The sequence below is a fragment of the Phyllostomus discolor genome, chromosome 9 (assembly GCF_004126475.2).
Source record: "Phyllostomus discolor isolate MPI-MPIP mPhyDis1 chromosome 9, mPhyDis1.pri.v3, whole genome shotgun sequence".
Taxonomy (NCBI): Eukaryota; Metazoa; Chordata; class Mammalia; order Chiroptera; family Phyllostomidae; genus Phyllostomus; species Phyllostomus discolor.
The window spans coordinates 10,622,584-10,639,547 of record NC_040911.2 but is presented as its reverse complement, the minus strand read 5'-3'; the positions used below and the strand labels follow the sequence as shown (position 1 = coordinate 10,639,547).

General features: G+C 49.9%; 1 protein-coding gene across 1 annotated transcript; it reads left to right on the top strand.

The window, feature by feature from the left end:
- Positions 1 to 628: 628 nt before the first annotated feature.
- Positions 629 to 11,668, top strand: LOC114505957 (gastrin releasing peptide). Its single transcript, XM_036010091.1, is given in 4 exon segments — positions 629 to 1,102; positions 6,399 to 6,559; positions 6,561 to 6,645; positions 11,241 to 11,668. Coding segments are annotated over 4 exon segments (858 nt in total). The 5' UTR covers positions 629 to 672; the 3' UTR covers positions 11,423 to 11,668.
- Positions 11,669 to 16,964: the final 5,296 nt, after the last annotated feature.

The window sequence follows — 16,964 nt, the reverse complement described above, 5'->3', positions numbered from 1 at the left end:
TATCCATGGCACTGAGAACACAGGGAGCAGGGCTTGTGACCGCCCTTCGCATCCCAGAACAGAAGGAGCGGAGGGAAGTTGGGCAACTGTGGAGACGCGTGTGCGAATAGCAGCGGAGGGACAGGGAACTTTCTGGCAGACGCAGCCAGGGGCATTGGCATCAGCGTTTCCTCTATTGCATGGATGCAATATGCTGGTGAAAGGGGCCAGGTGTGTAGGACAGCCATCCTTCCTGTCCCGGCCTCCGTCTCCATCCACGGACAAGTGGGCAGGGGCACCTGGAAAACCTGGCTCCTGGTGGTGCTGGTGGTGGTGGAGAGAGGGACTGGGGGTGGGGGACACACGCACCTGGAGGTTTGTGGGCTGGGACTGAGAAGAGGGCCGGGGTCCACGGAGTGGAAAACACCTGAGAGTCCGAAGTCTCTGTAGTCCCGGCTCCAACCCTCCTCCAGCAAAGCTGAACCCAAAGCAATTCATCTTTCGAGCTCACCTCTCTGCAGCCCCCACCGCTGCGATCGGGCCCCGGCCCTCCCTCCCCCGTGAGGGATCGGGAGGCAGCTAACGGGGAGGAGCCCAGGTGAGGCTAGAGAGGGAGGAATTCTCTAAATTGTGCTGGAGCGAAGGCGTCGAGGATGGGAAGAATTAATCTAATGCGGGGGAGGCGGAGGGACAATGTCCACTCAGCCTTTTCATTACCCGGCGGGAAGATGGATGGGTTTCGGGGACGGTTGTCCAGGCGCTCCGGCTCGCTGTAGGGATACGTCAGAGCGCTCGGGTCCACGGTGGAGGAGCCCCGGGGCCCCCCCGCCCGGCTCGCGTATAAAGTCGGGGCCTGGCGGAGGCTGCAGCAGTGGCGCGGCCGGCGGCGGCGGAGCTCCTGCGGGTCCCGGTCCTGCGGTCGCTCCTCCGCGGGGAGAGCGCACTCTCCACTCAGCTCGCGGCGCGCTCCCAGGACTTCCCGCCCGGACCATGCGCGAGCTGCCGCTCGTCCTGCTGGTGCTGGTCGTGTGCCAGGCACCCCGGGGATCGGCCGCCCCGGTGCCGGCTGCCGGAGAGACTGTGCTGGCCAAGATGTACCCGCGAGGCAACCACTGGGCGGTGGGTGAGTGTCCAGCGCGCACTAGTCCTCCGCGGGACCAGCCAGAGCTGGGGGCCGCCTCTCCATCTCTCAGCGTTTGTGGGGCCCGGCTTTGGGGACTGGGTTTGCTCCGATCTTTCTACCCAAACACCAACCCCTTTCTCCCTAACTCCACCCCACCCTTCCCCATCCTGGGAAGCCGTCCGTCTCTCAGCAGCAGCAGGACGGTCCTGGTCCCCAGGTCTTCCCTCTTCCCCAGGGTAACCGACCCAGAGCGCAGCTCTCCAAAAACTCCCAACTCTAGGAGAGAGAGATTGCCTTCCCTCCGCACGTACCCAAGCCCTCCTTTTGTCCTGCGCTGTTCTCTCCCTGAACAATTTAGGGAAGCTGGGTCTTCGAGCGCGTCTCGGAGCCCTGGTCCAACCCAGGGCCTCGACTCCGTCCCGCGTGAACCCAGGCTGCGCCTTTGCGTCTGGCCAAGCCACAGGTGGGGGACCCGTGGCGCGCACGCCCGCTCTGGGTTTCAAATGTGTTCAGGGAGCAGTGCCCGCATCCCGCCGCTGTGGCTCTTCTGAATGTTCTCAGTCCCTCTTCTGTCTCTGCAGCGGTTTTTTTTTTTTTTTTTTTTTTCCTGCCCTTCTGCTGCCCAACCCTCCATCTTTCCATCCAGCAGGCGCGGTACTCCGGGGATCGCGCCTGCTCTCCACGCTGATCCCGGCCTCTCTGTTCCCACAGCCCCCCTCCTCCCCACCTCTCTCCACACTCGACCTCACCCGCTCCCCTGGCTCCTCTCCCTTTTCCTCTGCCCACAAGTCCTGCCCCCCAGGCACAGGCTGACGGCTCGCTCTTCCCGGCCCCAGGACCCCCAGCGCGTAACTGGAAGGCAGGTAGTGGTTCTGAAGCCTCGCGCTCTCCCAGCCTCACCCCGGGGCTCTCCGCCCACGCCAAAGATAACCTCTGGCAAATGCAAAGCGCTTCGTGTACTCAGAAACCTCCCCATAAAGCCAACTACAGCAACCCCGACATTTCCTGGGGTGCTGCTCATCCCTGAGGAGATTTAAGGGTGGTATTGGTGGTGGTGGTGGTGTTTGGGTCTGTTTCCTTAGTCGTCTACTTAAGAGTGGGGGAGGTGTGTTGGAAAGATACTTGCTAGTCCGCGTGTGTCAGCCGCACCTGTGACCCTGCCAGCCACACAGCTTCTCTGTGTGATGTCCCCACGGACTCATGGGAGAGCGGGAGGCTGGAACTGTCACCCCCTCAGCGGGTATGGGCTGTGCACGCTTCCATCAGAGGACTGGGGAGCTCCTGATCGCGGCAGTAGTTTTCACTGTTGCTGGAAGAGTCCGGCAGCCTCAGGGATGAGAGCATTCTCCATCTCCGAGGGACATGGGAACTCGGGCGGGGGGCACAGAGCAAGGAGGGGGCGGTGTGAAGTCAAAAGAAAACAACAACAGCCTCAAGAGAGGACACTTACAAGATGTTAAAGAAGCCGAACCTAGACTTGATACTTGAAAGAACTTTAGGGACCTTGGAGCTAGTGGCCATTGTCCAGTCTGGCCACCAGCTGGTGGGCTGGGAAGGTGAAATGAAACTTCCAGATTTCCAGCCTCTTTTGGCTCATCCATATTTTTTTGTACTAAAATGGCTCTATTGCCCTGGCTGGTGTGGCTCAGTGGATTGAGTGCCAGCCTGTGAACCAAGGGGCCACTGGTTCCATTCCGGGTCAGGGCACAAGCCTGGGTTTGTGGGCCGGGTCCCCGGGGGAGGGGGGGGCTCTGGAGAGGCAACCACACATTGGTGTGTCTCTCCCTTTCTTTCTCCCTCCCTTCCCCTCTCTAAACATAAATAACTAACTGAAATCTTTTCTTAAAAAGGCTCTGTTATTAGGTAACCGTTGCAGGTCAAAGGGAGGAGAAGAGAGTTAGCTGGGGAACTGGAGCCAGATTGTTCCCGGGGTAAGCCAGCCCTGACTGCCATAGTTCCAGAGCACATCTGGCCCCAGATACTGAGCGTGTCTGGCCTGTCATCACCCTTGGTGGTGCTTGGGTATTCCTTACCCAAAAGCACAAGGGCTGTGAGAACCTTACATTTTCTTATTGCTCTCACACCCACTCTTTTTCCCTTTTCCCCCCTGGCTGGCTCTGTGGAGCTGAGGAAAGCGGGAGGAGAAGGAGAAACTCACACTGGGGTCTAAAATGACATTGTGGTTGAGGAAAAGTTGGCCTTGGGGAGAGCGTTCACAAGCCTGGATGATGTTCGCTTGGAAATTTAGCTTGCCACCGTCCTAAGTAAATGCCTGTCACCCTCCATCACGAAGGACATGCCGTTTCATTTTAATTATTTTTCAAACTAAAGCTTCATATTGCTGTTGGCACAAATTTGCAGGTTTGTTAAGTGAATTACTTCTCTCCGTTGAGAGAAGCGTGGTGTGGCAATGGCAATGCCAGTTATCAGATTGAAAACTTAGCAAACTCTTATCTGGCTTGAAGTTCTTGGAAATGTGTGTATGGGTATGTGGGGGCGGATGATGGAAGCATCGGTCGACACCAGCCCTGGTGGTGGCTCTTACTTTGATGTGAGGCATGCCCTAGAATTCTGAATACCTGTGCTCAGCACAGAATGGCTTGACATCATAGCACCACTCCAGCAACTGAAATATGGTTCAAGGGTCTTAGAAAAACTAGCTCCCAGAAGTACTCAGCACTTTGTCTTAATGGGTTGTTTCCTGAGTTAGGAGGGTAGTCTTCAAGTTTTGAGTTGAAGAGAATTCACTTATGCTCCATTTTAGTGCTATTTTTTAACTGATTATAAAGGACAAAAGCTTTTTTTCTCTCTCTCTGGGCATGGTTTTATTTTTTCAAGTGCCTGTCTTTGTCTATGCTGAGGTCTCCATTATGATGATATGGACAGATACAAAAAAAAAGATGATGGGAAAAGAGGTGGAAGTGGGCATATCATCCATGTTGCCATGGAGATGGTTGTTTGGTTGACAGTTGCCGGCTCAGCAGTGAAACAGGACCCAGGGATGTACGCTTCCCTGGGACATTATAGATGGTGCCCGTTCCTTAATGACTAACCTATGAATCTGGGGGTGGGAGCCCGAACACTACCCACCCACCAAATATGCAAATGTTAACAATGAAAAAAAAAGTCCCAAGGATCTACGTTAAACCAATCACAGAATGGTTTTTAGCAAAGTCCACAGAATTATTCAGGCATGATGACAATGAAATTCTCTTTTGTAAAAGCATCTCCATCGCCCCTCTGTTTCATTGCCATAATGCCTTTCTCCTTCCTAGCATGCTAACAAGATGATAGGAAATGATGGTAGGCAAGAGCCACCGAGGTGATTACTGGGAGCATCAGGTTCTGATCTTGCTCTCCCATTGTCATGATTCAATTTCCTCCGTATAAATAAAGCCAAGGGCCTTGTTACTTCCTGGGAAGTTGTGCAACATAATCACTGTTATGGCTACATGCCAGCTTATTTGGCGGATATCCGGGCACCGAGTTGACCAAGCTCTCACACTGCTATGCAGTGAAATGTCATTTTAAGACTCCCCAGGACTCACAGAATTAGTTATCTGAGTCGAGTAATGAATGAGTCATGGCATGTGGATATGTGATCCTTCTTTTTAAAATATTTTTATCCTCACCTGAGGACATTTTTCTCATTGCTTTGAGAGAGAGAGAAAGAGAGAGAGAGAATGAGGGAGAGACATTGATGTGAAAGACAAACATCGATTGGTTGCCTTCTTTTACGTGCCATGACCAGGGATCGAACCCTCAAGCCGGGTATGTGCTCTGACTGGCAGTTGGACCTGTGACCTCAGTCTACAGGAGGATCCTCCAACCAACTGAGCCGCACTGGCCAGGACTGGTCTCTGTGAGATCTCTACTTAAAAAAAATAACAGTAGGAAGCCTTTTGTGGACCTTATCCTTATTTCCAGACCCCAGAATGATTCTTAGGAAGTTCAAAGACTTCAAGGCATCATAATATAGTCGAGTCTGGACAGTGAGCTGATTTTAATCCTAGTATCTTTGCTTATCTGTACATGACCCTGGGCGAGTCTCGTCGCCATCAGACTTACTACAGAGTGGATCCAATGGGATGATGGTCTGCATTTAAACGTCCCGGAAACAGTACCTTGCAATCCCCTGCCAGCAACGAGGTCACGGCGAGGGCTTCTCTTGGTGCAGAGAGCTGCCGGGGAGGAGCCCCTTTCTATTTCGTGTGACTGACGTCTGTCAAACGTCGTTCCCATGATATTTGCCTTAAATACTCATGCCGGTCAACGCTGGAGCCACAGAGAGCTCTTACTGTGTGCACTGTAAATCAACAATCACTATAGTTTTATTAATATCAGAAGTCTGAAGATACTATAATAGCTGATTATAGAAAGATGGGAAAAATCAATGGAAGAAAGTGTATAAGATAATGTGAGTATATTTAAGCAACGGGCTAACGTGTGACCTTCAGTTCCCCAGCTCCTTCGACTCGGTGGCTGTCTCCACCGCATACACAAGTCTGTGTTTCCGGTGGTTTGGCCTTCTGCACGGCAACTTTTATTCACGTACGTGGGAACTGTGACAGCCGGTCACTGACCATTTTAGACCTCCCAGAGAAAATGCTGCATTGATGTGCCCGGTCAGAACTTGTCTTCAACTAGTTTTTCATTACTTGCTTTGCAAACTGTAATTTCTAGGTGATGCTCTGCCTAGACTCACCCTCGGCTAAATTCCGAGAAAGTTGAAATGAAAAATTCCTTTGGTGCCTTTGTATTCCAGAGAAGAGATACGCAACACCTTTCTTTCTGTCTCTCTTTTTTAATCACACAAAGAAAAGCATTGAGACCTTTCTTTTCAGTAGCAGTTTCAAATTGGCTGGGGGAAGGCGTTTAAATTCCACCATTCAGTTGGGAATGGGACACGGTGCACACAGAATTGGCGACAGAATTTCAGCTGCGGATGGTTCCTTTTGGAATTCACCTCGTCCAAACTGTTCACTTTGTGTTGGAGAAATTGAAGGCTGGGGAGGCGGAATGGCTGGGCAGAGGTCACCCTGTTCCTTAGCAGAGGGCCGGGGACCAAACCCAGGGCCCCAGAGTTGCGGGTCTGAATTCTGCCCAGCCCATTCTGCGTTTTGAACAGAAAGCAAAACCAGCCATTTCGGAACTAACTCTTCGTAATAAAATGCTATTTATTCTGCATTTAAGAGGAAGCAGCACAAACATAATTGGAGTCCTTTTAAATTTCTCGTTCATTTATTCCTCTGGGTTACATTTGTGGCGTTCTGTTTGTGTTTCTTGTTTTTTACAGGGCACTTGATGGGGAAGAAGAGCACAGCGGAGTCGGCCGCATATGTTGACGAGGGAGGGAGCCCGAGGCACCGGCTGCGGGAGTACATTCTGTGGGAAGAGGCTGCAAGGAATTTGCTAAGCCTCGTGGAAGGAAAGGGGACCAGAAGCCACCAGTCACCTCCAGGGGGCACCCCTGGCTATTCTCCAGTCTACTTGGGATTCCGAGGATAGCAGCAACTGGAGAGATGTAAGTTCAAGACCCAAAGGTATCAAGAACCTGCTGGGGAAGAGGGGGTGGGGGGGAGGGTGGGGGTGGGAGGTGCTTGGGGAGAGTTGAAAGGAGAAGACAGTCCCTCAGGGAAGAATAAAATTCTTTACGATGCAAGCCTTCACAGCCATCACGCTACTTAGCCTGACACCAGTGCACACTAAGGAAATCAGCAGACAATTGCCACGCCATCTTTGCTTTTCAACACTAATAGATTATTTTTCCTCTTAGCACATCAACGCTGTTGGTCCAGAACCCCAGTTCAGGGGTTTTGCGAGCGATTGTGTGTATTGGCGACTGAGCATTGACGGATGTTTCTGGACTCTGCCAGGCCCGACCAGAACATTCTGACAGTGAGACCATATTTGAGTAAATCCTCGTGGGCCTGCAGATATGGTTTACTTTTGATGGGCACTTGGGGAAGGGCCTCTTGGTGGATGTTTTTAAAAGACAGGGATCTTGTTGGTGACCTTTTATGCAAAATGCCCCAAGTTTGGATTTCATCCTAATATGGCAAAACTTGGTGCACATACCTGAGGGCAGCTGACTTGTCCTGTAAGTGATTGTATGGAAGACAGGGAAAAACGATCTACCGAACTGGCGTTGTTTAGACACAAGGAGAGTGAACACGTTACAACAAAGGATAAAATGCATGGGAAGAAGACGAAGCAGCTGAAAATTAAGTGATTCTCTTGACCTGTTAAGAAGCGTTCATGACATTTATGATAAAAGGCAAAAATAATTGGAATACTAGAAATAATAATAATAATAATACCTAATTTTAGGGAGTGGTTACTAGGCCCCAAGCACTGGGAAAAGCAGCTTGCCTCCTTTCTGTCTGCCAATGCCCACAGCAGTCTGAGAAGGAAGACACGGGAAGATTCTGTTATTCTCTCCACCATAGAGTCTCGGTGAGGAAACCAGGGCAGTCACACAGCTTTTCACTGGTGACACTGGGACAGGAGCCTGTGCTGCCTGCCTGGACAGCATGCCACCAGGACAGACATCTGCTGGGGCCGGGGCCACAGCGACGTGACAGGGGGAGGTCACAGGACGCAGTAGCAGCGCCTTGCTGCTCGAACTTCTGATGAGAAACAACACGCTCTCACCCACGGGGCCTGGGGAGCTGGCCCCTTCCTGTTGCGCGGGGCTGACTGCTTGACTGGCAGCCCCTCCAGAGGCTTGGGCCGGCTCTGCCAGCCTTCAGCTTCTCCTCCGGAGGGAGGTCTGTGCCTCCGCTGTGGCGTATTCAGGCTAAACGCAAACTCAAACTCAAAATTCACTTCTTGCATTAGGCAATGTCTCTACAAGAAAGATTGAGAAGGAAAAAAATCTGGATTAAATCAGCCAACACAGAAACAGATAACAATTCCGTATAAAGCCCTGAGTGGGTCTCTTGCCCACACTTGTGCGATAGGGATCACAGGTGGTGTATGATCAGCTCCCTCCCTTTCTTTGGTGGATCACAGGGCTCCGAGGGCCCCAGGAATTTGTGATTGACTTCTTAGCTTCTGGCTGGCCAAACCTTTTTTTTTTTTGACCAAGTGCTTTGCGGGACATCCTGTGGATGGATGGCCAACAGCAGTGCCTTCTCTTTTGTCTGAAGAATAATGCCAGCCACCATCCCAAAGCCCTCTAAAATAATTTTACAAACACTGACACGAACTTACCTTCACAGCTCATTCATAAAACACACACAATCATGGTATTAATCGGTAGTGCCTCACCTTGAACTCTATAGCACTATCCTGAACCTGGCTCTGCCTCACTTTGGGTCGTTAGGACAATTCAACTCCTTCCTCAAGGATGGAGACTTCCCCGCCGTGTTCAGAAGACAGTTCTGTAAGCTTGAAGGCGGGAACAAGAGAACGGCTCCCACGAGGTCTCTGAGCGGCAGCAGCAGCGGGGGATGGGCTGAGTGGACTGTCAGACAGTGAACGCTGTAAGGGCACAGTGTTTATCAGTCGTCAACGTGACCTGAAAAGTCACCTTTATATAATCAGGCCTTGCTTTTCTACTGTATCTTATTACACCTTGTTCTTCTTGTTACAAGTTTAGGAAGCCCACCCTGGTTCATGCCTCTTCAAGTTGAATAATTAGTGATTGTGAACATTGGTGCTGTTCTTTTGAGTATATCCCATGCTAATATGAAAAGCAAGTTCAACACTTAGCTTTGTATTGGCATAGACCCAAACACCTCGTCACTCCCCTGGCTTTGGAAATCCTGCCCCAGTGAAAGTACGTTGTCCTAAAAATTGAGAACATCTTACAGCTGTCTTGTTGACAAAGAGGGCTTACCAAAAGAATTGTTTGTATTAGGAATTTACGTATCTCTGAGTGTTTGAAAGAAGTTTAATAACTTACCTAGGCATTGCCAGAATTAGCAACAGGGCTTTTCAGAGGCTGAAGAGCTTTTCTTAACATTGAGCACTATCCACATACGCTCGCCTCTCCCACTTTAGACGGAAGACATCGAGTCCGGTTGCCGACTCTCCCGGAGCTGTAGTTAGAAACGCCGAGGGTCTTCCTGCGTTTTGATGATGACGATACTGACTTAATTCAGAAAAGATCTGTGCAAATGTGCACTGAATCTAGCCTGTGATGCCATGGCAAACAAGCTCCAGAACTTTACCAGCATTTATGACCAATCATTTTCAAGGTTCATTTAGCTTTCTGTGAACTGCATCCTTCTTACAAAAATGAATGGAACTCCACCCCATGGTTCCCGTGACAGGGGCCAGCGTTTAGGCCAATGAGGTCGATGAGCTCTGGAATCCTGCATGTGCTTGTGGGTTGTGCTGAGTTTCAGCAGAGGTTGAAGTTGGCCTTTGGGTTCCTCTTGTCATTTGACGAAGTTCATTGTTCTTTGTAGCCTTAGGTTTTCCTCCTCTTACTTGGTGGACAGGAACGAGGTCTAGGGGATGTGTTGCCGAGGTCGTTGTGGAAAGGAAGGAAATGAGCAAGTTCGCCCTCACTTTTCGGGGACTGCTACCACTGCCCCATCACATCAGGATGGGGAATAGAAAGGGGTTATCTATTAATACGTGAACTTCTCCAAAGGAAGCTCTGAATACAGGAAAAGCAACATGCAACCAAGAATCACTAACGATCCTCTAATTACCCTGACAGTTTCTGTGAAAGAACAGAGCAATGTGCCCCACCCTGGCTCCTCCTCCTCCTTCTCCTCCCCCTCCTGCCTCTAGGTCCTTGATCTTTCTGGGATACATGATTCTTCTTTCCCTTGCAGCCTCCCCTCCCCTCCCTTGAGCCAAACTGCTCTGATTCTGTATTTTCTGCCAGGGGGAGGACTTCTATAGATCCTTTCCCATGTCATCAGCTGACCCCTCTTGCGACCTGCAGCTCATAATGCCAGATGCATGGCAGCATCTACAGGCAGGTGGGCAATGCTTAATAGTGCATCCTGGGCTCGTGGAGGAGAATGAAGAAAGTTGGCGTGTGTGGGAATCGAACCCCAGGCCCTGGCCTCATTAGCACCTGGCCAAGACAACTGAGCCACAGAGCAGATAATCACCAGTTTGAAAAAATCAGTGGTTCCTTTCTTAGGAACAAGTGGCTAGTCTGGATGTTGGGGAACCTGCATTTCCAGCATTGTGCTCTTGAAAAGTGTAATTTAAGCTCTGCTCTAGGTGAGAAGCGTCTCCTCATTTCAGTGGGCAAAGGCTACTGTGTGAGAACAAAGACGTATTTTTAAATGATAGCTTTCCTTCCTTCTTCAGTCTTAGTTAATTTGGACAACACACTTAGCATTGGCAGAAACTCAAATCACCTTCTCTTCCCAAGTTGCCCATTCTACTACCCGTTATAGTCATGGGTTTGTGGTGTGTAATTGTGTAATTCATAAACGAGCTTTGATTTGTGTAATGAGGTATTGCCAAGCGAGAACTCAAACCCCACATTCCCTAATAGTCCCCCTACCCCACTCCTACTTTAGTAACACCTCCTGGGGATAATATATTTAATTGCTAACATTAGTCAAAACATACCTGAGTCATATCAGAGTACAAGTGAAGCTCATAGAAAAAATAAGGCCCCCAAATCGAGTGGCTGCCTAAAGGGAGGAAGTTCATTTCTCTCTCAGGGACAGCTGCGGGCTTCAAGCATTCACACACTCAGTCGCAATCACCCGGGGGCCTGTGCAAGCGCAGATTGCTGCCCACCCCCACCCTCGCCCTCCCCCTGGCCGCCAGGTCTCAGCCTGGTGGGTCTGGGTGACCCGGGAGCTCATCTTTCTGACTAGTTCACGTGGTGCTGGTGGTCTGTTGGGAATGGATTCGCTTCAAGCGTTGGACTTCGGCGTCGCTAACTACATTTGCTTAACTCTTTCTAACATTTTTTTAAAAGATTTTATTTATTTATTTTTAGAGAGGGAAGGGAAGGAGAAAGAGAGAGAGAAACATCAATGTGCGGTTGCTGGGGGCCATGGCCTGCAACCCAGGCATGTGCCCTGACTGGGAATTGAACCTGTGACACTTTGATTCCCAGCCCGTGCTCAGTCCACTGAGCTACGCCAGCCAGGGCTAACTTTTTTTTTTTTTTTTTTTTTTTTTTAAGTTGCAGATCTCTCTGCTCCAGGCTCTCAACGTGAAGGAAGGAAACCCCAGCGGAACGACAATGACAACGGCAGCCTCTCTCAACGAAGCAAAACGAACCCCTTAAGAGACTTTGTTCCATGGGCAACGATTCCCCTGGATCGGCCACAGGATTTCCTTTGTGCGAAGTACTTCACCATTCCTGTGTCTTTCAACCTTGACTAAACCCGTGGTTTTCCAGCAGCATCTTTGGGTTTACGTTTGTTTGCTGTGAATAATTTGTCCATAAAGAGTCTTCTAGTTAATGTTCTCTGCGTCTAGGCTATGTGTCCATTATCTTCCAGTCTCCTGACCTGTTACCATTCCCAATAAATGCTTAAACACACTGCCCAAAGGGCAGGTGGTCCTCTTATTTCAATTTCAGATGACAGGACAGCGTGGCAGAGAGTAATAAAAAAACTTGATAATGAACTTGTGTGCTCATTGAAGAGGGCAGGCTGAAGTTTTAGTTCTCCCATGGGAAAGCCACTCACTGAATGCTGGTAGTGACTTACAGACTTTCTAAAGGCTACTGCGAGACGCTCATGCTCTGTGATGACCATCAGATGGACTACGGACTGAGTTGAAGGTACAGGCTGGCCGGATGCATCACTTAGTGGTTCCCATTTCTTCAGCCCCAGTCATGACCAGATATTTTGCCAAGGCTCTTGATATTCTCCTTGTAACAGTCTGATAAGCTGAGAATAAGCATTAGCACTTAATTGATAAGGAAACAACCTTGGCTGGTGTGGCTCAGTGGACTGAGTGCCAGCCTGAGAACCAAAGGGCCGCCCATTTGATTTCCGGTCTAGAGCACATGCCTGGGTTGCCGGCCAGACCCCCAGTAGGAAGGCTCAAGAGGCAACCGCACATTATGTCTCCCTCTCTTTCTCCCTTCCTTCCCCTCTCTAAAAAATAAATAAATAAAATTGTTTTTAAAAAGAAAAAAGAGGATTATAGAAGGGACTTGCCCATGTGTCACAGAGCAGATGGAACTGAGATTCAAACACCTAAAGCCACCAGATTTCTCTGCACCATTTAACAGTTTCTATATTACCATATTTTAAACCTCCCTTTGAGTATATTTAAGTACAATGCTTCTTCAATATTTCATTCCTGGTCTTAAGCAGTTCCCGTAGCCAGATTTAGATCCGTGGCAAAAGGAGAAGATGAATTCAAGAGAGTGCCTTCCGTTTTCAGAGAATGTGGCCTGGTGGTGTGTGACACTCGCCAGTTCCACTTTGACTGTGGCATTCACACTTTAGCAGATCTAAAGGCTTTTTGCCACGTGCGTGGATTTCCTTTGTCTGGGGAAATCACACGAGAAACTGTGAAGACATCGATCTTGCTCCTGTTCTGATGGTCAGAGATCCACATGAGATGTGATGTGTTCTATCGAGTTCCCTCTAAAACCACGTTGATCTGCACCTGGTACAGAGCCAGACTCGGGGAAACACGTGAAACGTGTTTCACTGATCACCGTCCACTTCTGGGGCTCCCTGGGCGTCTTTCCCAAGAACTCGGTCCTGAACTGTGTCAGTTACGCCTGCCATGCAGGTGATCAGGAAGGGGTAAGCCCCATCCGAAGGATCCGCCCTCCAGCAGGACAGGCATGGCCGTGGCACGTCCAGCAGTCTGGAATAACCCCATCTAGGCCGCCACTTGTTTGATTGTCTCGTGGGAGCTGATGTGACCCTGTGTTTTAGATGCAACCATCCATTTCTCCGTGAGTCCCGACTGAGAGCCCAGCACAGCTCGCTGACACCTGACCTCGGGGAGCTGCTGGGTTCCAAGCCCAGGTCACGATCACCATCCCTTTATCGGAGAGCTTTCTTCGAACCCTTGTTTGCAAGTGAAGTCCAATCACAAACGCGTGTGTGCCGGCTGGGTCAGGCCGTGTTCAGCTGCAGATTGCAGGTTCGATCCACCTCCTTAGGGAAGTAGGGAAGGAGCACCTTAGGAGAGGAAGGAGGCGGCGCAGACCAGGGAGAAGGTCTCAAGGCTGGACCTGCAGGGTCAGTGCTCAGAACCAGGCCTCTGACTGGGTTGATGAGATGGCAGTTGCGCGCACGGCCACCATGAAAGCGTTCTGCGTGACTATGGCAGCTGGCACGGCCTTTCGAGGCCTCCGCCACAGCGTTAAACCCCCCAAACCCGCTTCCTCTCTCGGCCTACTTCCAAATCAGCCTTCAGCCTGTGTCTAATTGGTGGAACCTGGATCACGTGCCTGAATCTAGCATGGGGAAAGCTGGGAAATGTAGTTTTTCAAATCCTCGCCAGAGGACTTTTTTTTTCCATTGCTTTCAGAGAGAGAGAGTTGGGAGTGGCGGGGAGAGAGAGAGAGAAACATTGGTTGGCCACCTTCTCAAACGCCCTGCAACCTGGGCATGTGTGCCAACCAGCACCGAACCCTCAACCCCTCAGTCCACGGGACAACCCTCCTACCAACTGAGCCACACCAGCCAGGGTGGGACGTGTCATTTTTAAGATTCTACTTTGGGAGAATAGGACTCAAGTTGTGGGACACCACGAAAAAGACGACAGGGTGTTTAAAAAATGCGGCCAGCCACAAAGAACAGACGTCTTCTTCCCCTTTTGCTGCACCCCCCTCAAAGAATTTGCTCATTGATTTTTTTCCCCTTTGCTATCCTCGAGAACAGTTAACGCCCTGCTTGGGACTGGGGGGAAGCAGGGCCAGGTGTGTGCGCACAGCGAGAAGAGAAGATTGCTTTTAAGAGGTAACAATATTTAGAAATCCTTGCAGTCAAGCTGCGTAGTCCGGAGGGGGAATCCAAAAGGGAGGAAAGCAATAATCCTTTGCAGATCTGTCCCTTAAAGGCACGGTGGCTTAGTTTGTTAAGTGCTGCCGGGCCCTTTGGCCGTCTTTTCTTGTGATCGGAGGTTCAGGGACTCACTGAACACGCATTTCACGCCGTGCAGGATAATTTCAAGTCTCACAAGGCCCACCTTTCAGTTCCTACTGGAGTGATTTATCATTCCAGAGCATTTTTTTTTTTTTTTACCTAGCTCTAGTGTGCAGGGAGTCGTGGAAATGAAACGTGGAGTTTACAGTCACTTTCTCAGCCGCAGGCCGCTTTAATGAGACCCCGAGAAACGGCGCTTCCAGGGAAACCCACGACGAGGACGCACCGCTGCCGTTCCCCCAGTGAAAAAGGTCATCGTGCACACGGGAGACGCTCCTGGCTTCCTCTCTTGGGGCTTCGTGGTTTCCAGTTAACCACTCCCTTAATTAGACGTGAACAAAACGCAGAAGCATCTATGGCCCCCCGATTATCCTTCCACTCTGCTCAGCCCGCAGACTGCCTGTGCGGTGCAGCCTGATTGAGCACGGAGGTGGGTCTGAGCACTGGTGGACGGAGGGAGCCTCCAGGAGCGTGTTTCTGACCCTGACGCCGGAACCACGCGGCTCTGGTGGCTGTGGTTGCAGAGCACAGGACGCACGCCCTGCCCAACGTTTGAATTTGCTGTTGCGTTCTTGGCATCATCAAATCACTCTGGTGAACACTCCACTTCCAGCCTACTTGGAGATATCAAAGAAGTGATAACATTACTATCGTAGGTGGGGCGGAGGGAGGGAGCAGAGAAGAGGACACGGAGGCTGCCTGGGGTCACTTAAGGCCACACCTCCAGGGGCGAAGGCGGAAGAGCCAGCCTTTCACCCCAGCCTTTTCCATCTCGGCTCTCTCCTGGGAAAGGCCAGACTCCCCCATGATTTCACAAAGATTAGTTTGCTGCCGGGGTGTGGGAATCAGCTGAGTGGGGAGGGTCCAAGTCCTGTTGTTGTTTCATTGTTACACTGTTAAAACAGAGCCTGCATCCACGGGAGATAAGGCCAGTTAAGCAACAGGAGGTGGTTTCTTTCTTAGGCCTTTTCTCCTTCATCTTAAAGGCTTTGCTCCCTTCAATTAGTTAGCTGGGTCTTTAGTCTCTAAGAGCAGAGGTGGTATGAGGGTTGATGCATCTCCTTCCTGCTGCCTTAGTCTCTTCATTTCTACAACAAGAAATGAGATCTGTTGCTCTCCAGTGTCATCCAGGTAAACATCATGAATTTTCTCCACTTTCACATGTTTCCCACACATGTGGTCTGGACTTTTTAAGTTCATCTCGTAAGAGATACTTCAATATTAAAATGACACGTTGCCCTGGCCGGGTGGCTCAGTTGGTTGGAGCTCTCTGTCTCGTGTACCAAAAAGTCTGAGTTCAGTTGTTGATCAGGGCACGTACCTAGGTTGTGAGTTCCATCCCTTGTCTGGGTGAGCACGGAGGCAACCCACCGATGTTTCTCTCTCACACCAGTGTCTCTCTCTCTCTCCCTTCCTCTCTCTCTAAAATCTATAAATATATCCTAGGGCGAGGATGTAAAAAAATGACACTCTGAGCATGATGCCAAATCATTTGTTTTTGAAAAATCCTTTTTTGTCTCCTGACTTACTTGATTCTAAGAGGTTTTTTGATGTGTATGTTTAAATACAAAAATCTACTCTGATATTAATTATTTAGTTTATTATTTCCAAATATGCGATTTCCCTTACTGACTTATACTGATGGTGGACAACCCAGCCCTTCTCCTTTGGGGAAACGGGGGCACTTTTGAGTTCTATCTAAGTTTATTAGAAATTGCATTTGAACATACACACAAATCAGACAAAATGAAATGTCCACGCCTTAAAGAAGATTTAATTTTCCCTCATATCGTAAGAAGTCTAGGGGCTAGAAGTTCGGAGCCAGTGCAATAACTTAAGGATTCAGAACCAACATCTGTGTGATTTTCTTAACCTTTCCTTCATAATCAGTCACAGGATGACCACTGCACGTCCAGCCAACGCACCTGAAGTTCCTCCAGGAAAAAGAAAGGCAAACCAGAAAATGGTGGGGCCCACCTGTTTTACGAGAACAAAGCTTTCTCAGACGCCCTTAACCTTTGTCTTTTGGTCACAACTGTATCACATGATCAGTTCCATCAGCAGGAGAGGATGAGAAATGTAGTTTTTCAGCCGGGGACATGGCTAGCCACCCCCTTTCCTCAACCCCCACTCCTCACACACACAAAAGAAAAACCCACGTCCTTCTTAATAAGAAAAAGACAAGAATGGATGTTGGGTGGGCAGTGTTTGCCATGTCAGCTCCTACGAGATCGACCCTGGGAAAGAACCCAGCTGGGACCATCTGGTCATTGCCTGACGTGCCTGGAAGACCCCAGGACAATAGGTCTGCGTGTGTAATAGGAGCTTCCCCACCCCGGGCGTCTTCAGAGTGCGAGGAAACCCTGGTTCATGGACAGTGTGCTTTCTGCACGGCTCCCTCTGTCCTCCTTCTCTGAGAATAAGGGACTGCCATCCAGATCATGTTGTGCTGGTTAGGTGTCATCTTTCATTTCTTTTATACAATTTTTTATTGATTGATTTTAGAGAGGAGAAGGAAGGGAGAAAAAGAGAGTGAGAAACACACATTGATTTGTTGTTCCACATATTTGTACATTCATTGGTTGCTTCTTGTGCATGCCCTGGCGGGGGTGGGGGGTGTCGAACCCACGACCTTGACACAGTGGGATGATACGCTTACCAACTGAGTTACCTGGCCAGGGTCTCATCTTTAGTTTCTAAAATAAACACAAGATGTGATAGTTCCTACACATAGTCACGTACTGCTTAACCGTTTCTGAGAAGGGCGTCTTAGGTGATCTCATCCTCGTGCGAACAGCAGGGCG